At 44.1% G+C, this 5,357-nt stretch overlaps 1 protein-coding gene across 1 annotated transcript; it reads left to right on the forward strand.

Moving 5' to 3' along the window:
• The first annotated feature begins 3,034 nt into the window (after nt 1-3,034).
• Nucleotides 3,035-4,867, forward strand: LOC147980507 (uncharacterized). Its single transcript, XM_087515640.1, has one exon. The coding sequence runs from the start codon at nt 3,035-3,037 to the stop codon at nt 4,865-4,867; it is 1,833 nt and encodes a 610-aa protein (XP_087371766.1).
• Nucleotides 4,868-5,357: the final 490 nt, after the last annotated feature.

Consider the following 5,357-nt stretch of genomic DNA (forward strand, 5'->3'; position numbering starts at 1 on the left):
GGCATACGGTTGATCTGTACGAACTGTTTGCGATGAGATAGAACAACAGAAATGGGTAGCCAGATCAAGGTGTGTGCGATATACGGCATACAGTTCACTCCGATGAACCGTTTGTGATGAGTGAGGTGAACACAAACGATTTGGCGTAACAAGATGTGTGTGATACCCGGCAAACAGGTCGGTAATCAGAATTGTGTGCGATCATTATAGACAGCCTGTACGGTCTTTTTTGTGAATTGTGTGCTTGCCAGGGCACATAGTTCAACAAACCAACCTGTTGGGGATAATGTAGAAGATCTCCGTCGAATACATATTACTAACCGTCTGCGATGAGATTGACAGGATAAACAGAGATATATACAGTCTGCATAATTTAGTCCTTCTTCTTGTTGTTGTTCTTGTTGGATGGCCCCGCGACATCATCTTGGCAAGGACACTTCTTGCCGCTAACCATTGGCTTTTCATCGTCGTCGCCGTCGTCATCGTCGTTGCTGTCGTCGTCCTCCTCCTCCTCGTTCGACCATTCCTCCTCATCATCGTCATCCTCTTCTTCATCCTCTGACGGCTCCTCATCCGTCTGGTTGTCGTCTGACGACTCCAGAGGCGGCATCCCTTCCATGAACCGGATATAGTCGAGGTCTGGGCTCGACGCCGGACTCATGGAAGACGAGCGGGATGATTTCGATGTTGACCTATCATCGGGCGCTAGACTACTGACCGAACTATCGTCCTCGCTATCGCTCGACATGGCTGCAGAGTGTGTGCCAGTGTGTAGCGCGGCTTGCCGGGGACGATGCAGATGGTGGACACTTAAGCGGGGTATGCAGAGAAGAGGAACTGCCAATTGAAGCGAGGATTGAAGCGGGGGTTGACGTATTATCTAACCGCTGATATAATCAACCGCAATTATTTGTCACTAGTCGCTCCAAATTCCCGGGGTTGTGCAGGAATCTTATTGGCTATTTGGCTGGTTTCCTTTTTCAGGACAAAAATAAGGAACGAGTTTTGGGATTATGCACTGGTACCGGTACGAACGGAGTAGGAGAGTTGGCAAGCAATACATTGAGCTCTTCTTATTGATAAAGCCAGTAATAATCAAACTAGAAAGGAAAAGAAAAAATACAAAGAAAAATATCTGCACGAATCTTCGCGTAACATCAATGGCATAGGACCTAGATGTGCATTACTTAGAGCACATCTAGATGTGCTTTAGCAATACTGTCAAACAAAAGCCGCATCGCACTTGTCTGTCTGCTGGGTGGAGGTCGCAGCGTGGCTAATTAATTAAGGTATTCTTTTTGTGAGTGGCTTAATTAAGGTATTCAATTCCTAAGTGTAGTGTTGTACTAGTACTCTGCGTGTAAATTGACTGGCCATTAATTTTTGTCATTGCATGTCTGGATAAAAACAAGGAGCACCCTTAGTAATTATTAAAATAAAACCTTGTGATTTATGCACGCATCTCTGGGCAGCAGTTAATCTGTATATTAATGTTGATGTTTTGTTTTTAGTTACCATTCGTCTGCTATAGATGGAACGATCTCGATGGATGAAGAATCGGAAAACCGCATATTTTATTAGTGGCGTGACAGAGTTCATGAATTTGGCCGAAAGTACAAAGAGGAGAATTGGTGATGTGGATTACATCATGTGTCCATGTACTGATTCTGCCAATACAGAGTCACATGAAGTTGCAGATGACCAGAAGCACTTAGTCTCTAGGGGATTCATGGATGGATATACACGTTGGACCAGACACGGCAAAGAGGAGGTCATGGATGATGATACCCAGGGCAGCGAGATGCCAAACCCCGATCAGTGTCACATGGATGTTGAATCTAACATCGGGGCAGAGGCGTCAAGCTACCAATGGAACACCAGAAAGCCGAAACGCCCGCTGGAAAACCAAGACGTCCACGCAGATGAGGACGATCTTGATATGCCAGATTTTGCTGCTATGATTGCAGATTTCGAGGGCCCAGAAAAGGATATTATTGGGTACAAGGATCTGCCAACCATTGATGCGGACTCCAAGAAAGAATTGTATCCAGGTTGCAAAAAGAAATATTCCAGGTTGAGTGCCACCCTGCCGCTTCTCAGATTTAAAACAACAAACGGTCTATCAAACAAGGGCTTCACAGAGATCTTAGGTATTTTCAAAGATATTCTTCCGGAAGATAATGTGCTCCCCAGAAGCACGAATGAAGCAAAGAAAATTGTTTGCCCATTGGAACTTGAAGTATAGAAGATACACACTTGTGTGAATGATTGTATATTGTATCGTGGTGAGTACAAAGATTTCTGTGCATGTCCCACATGCAAGCATGCACGATACAAGCGCAGGAGAGCAAAGGACAAGTACAAATTGGACGACAAGATCAAGACAGGTATCCCATTCAAGGTTGTTTGGTACTTGCCTTTAATTCCAAGGTTGAGGCATTTGTTTGCAAACACTAGAGAGGCAAAGAGGTTGCGGTGGCATCATGATGAGCGAATTGCGGATAGGTTTATGAGGAACCCGAAAGATGGGGCTCAGTGGGAATTAATCGACAACAAGTTTGAAAATTTTGCCAAGGATCCTAGAAGTTTAAGGCTCAGGGATTGTACTGACGGGATGAATCCTTTTGGCGATATGAGCACCAATCACAGCACATGGCATGTGCTTCTGTGCATATATAACCTAGCTCATTGGTTGTGTATGAAGAAAAAATACATTATGATGTCAATGAGTATCCAAGGCCCGAAGCAACCTGGAAATGACATCGACATTTACTTTCAGCTACTGGTAGAAGAACTTCTGATAGTGTGGATAGATGTGCCTGCTGTAAAATGTTATGATGCTTATAGAAAGGAGATTTTCAATCTACATGCGATGCTGGTGCACACCATTCAAGATATGCCGGCATTAGGCAACACATCGGGGCAGAAAACAAGGGGAGATGTAGGGTGTGTCACATGCATGGATAGGACAACTAGTAGAAGACTTCCCAACTCGCGTAAAACAGTGTATTTGCGTCATCGTAGGTTCTTGCGGATGAACCACCCATACCGAAAGATCAAAGCTGAATTTGATGGTACAACAGAGGCAGGTGTGGCCCCAAGACCCTTTGACGGGGAGGTGGTCCACAACATGGCTAAAAAAACTAATGTTGTGCTTGGAAAGAACCACCCTTTGATAGTGAAACTAACACCCAAGGATCAAGTGTTTAAGAAGAAATCGGTGTTCTGGAAATTACCTTACTGGGAGATTCTACGTGTACGTCACTACATCGATGTCATGCACGTAGAGAAGAATGTATGTGAAAGCATCCTTGGTATTCTGCTCAAGATTAAAGGTAAAAGAAAGGATGGTGACGGTTCATGGCTCGATATGCTTGCTGATCAATCACAACACAAGAGTGAAGCAGAAGATGATGGAAAATTCATGAAAGCTCGCCAAAGTTACAATTTCAGTACAAAAGAAGCAACACAGTTCTTCACCTATTTGTTGTCAGTTAAGACACCCTCTTCCTACTGCACAAACATCAGAAGTCTCGTGGATGTGAGCTCAGGTAAAATGAAGTTGGGACACATGAAGTCACATGATTGCCACGTAATGTTGACACAAATCCTCCCGGTGGCCATCAGGAATCTGATGGACAAAGATATAAGAAACACACTCATTGACCTATGTGATTTCTTCAACAAACAATGGCAGAAAGTTGTAGATCCTGAAGAGTTGGATAATATGCAAGATGATATTGTAAGAATATTGTCCAACCTAGAGATGTTTTTCCCACCGTCATTCTTTGATGTCATGGTCCATCTCACTGTGCACCTTGTCGACGAGATAAAGTATTGTGGTCCCGTGCTTCTTCGCAACATGTATCCCTTCGAGTGGTTCATGGGAATACTGAAGAGCTTTTGTCGGAACGGAAACCATCCAGAGACAAGCATCCTACAAGGTTATACCGTGGAGGAGGTGGTTGAGTTTTGCACCAAATACATGAAACAAAGACCTATAGGTTTGCCCCTCTCTCACCACGAGGGAAGGCTGAAAGGTAAGACGGTCCTTGCTGGCACGCAAATGGCTGCACCCGGAGAATTGGCAAAGAAGGTCCATTTGATGGTACTGCATATAAACCCAGTTCTCATCGCTTATGCCGAAGAACACTTGGCGGAGATACGCCAAAGCTTCTTACCAATGGTGCCTTCATCAGAAGTGGAGGTGAAGGAGCACACTAAGAAGTACACCGAATGGCCGAAGAATCATTTGGCACAAGGATCCATCTATGACATTGCTACGTGGTTGGCACAAAAGCCATCACCTACGGTGTTGACGTACCAAGCATATGACATAAATGGATACACGTTCTACACTGAGGAACGTGATAAGAAGACCTCGTATCAGAACAGCTCTGTTCGAATAGAATGCATGATAGTAAATGAAGTTGATAAAAGGGTATACTATGGAACCATCAAAGAGATTTGGGAGCTTGACTATGTGAAAGTTAAGGTGGCATTATTCAGGTGCGCATGGATCCCTCTTGGTCAGGTAAGGATTGATGAGTACAAGAAGACCTGTGTTAACAGGACAACGATGGCATATCACGCGGACCCATTCATTCTTGCCAGTGATTCTACCCAGATTTCCTTTGTGGAAGACCCCTTGCATAAGAACGTCCATTTGGCGATGCATGGGAAGAGAAGGGTACTGGGTGTCGACGATGTTGCCGATCAGGATGAGTACGATGAATTTGATGAGTTGCCGGCCAAGGGATCGCGCACCAGTGCAACAGAGAAGCGTAAAATCATCAAAAACCCCAAGTTCATTCGGGGTCAACTTAAAGATCCCAGTTCCCCCATGTACATGGGAATTAAGCCGTAAACCTAGTCTTTATGCCTACCCTACAACTTAATTCGTTCAATTTAGAACTGTCGTGTGTACTAAATTTGTGAGTTATGCCCGGTTTTTTGTTGATGTAAGAACCGTTAATATGTTGACCTTGATATGCTATCAGCTCAGGCAATGAATATGAACTGTTTTTTGTTGTTATTATTATTATTATATCATAGAGGTAGCACACTCAATCGATCCCACTATAGTATGTGTGAACAAAAATATGCAATCTGGTTTTGCGAATAGCACACGGTTCGTTGATGAGAATCGTGTGCCGACCAAACCCCGCCACCCTGCCCACGATCTGAGTCGTGCTTTCTGATTGGCCAGAACCCAAACCCCACAGATCATACGTCTGCACCGTTAGATGCTCCCAGATCGAATGGCGACCATCACCCCTTTCGACAACACATGCAGTTCCTATTGTAATTTTATTTTTATGCACAAAATGCACGTTAATCTCAAAAAATGTCTTAAA

Source organism: Triticum urartu, chromosome 3A (assembly GCF_056163025.1).
Source record: "Triticum urartu cultivar PI428250 chromosome 3A, HENAU_Tu73, whole genome shotgun sequence".
Classification (NCBI taxonomy): Eukaryota; Viridiplantae; Streptophyta; class Magnoliopsida; order Poales; family Poaceae; genus Triticum; species Triticum urartu.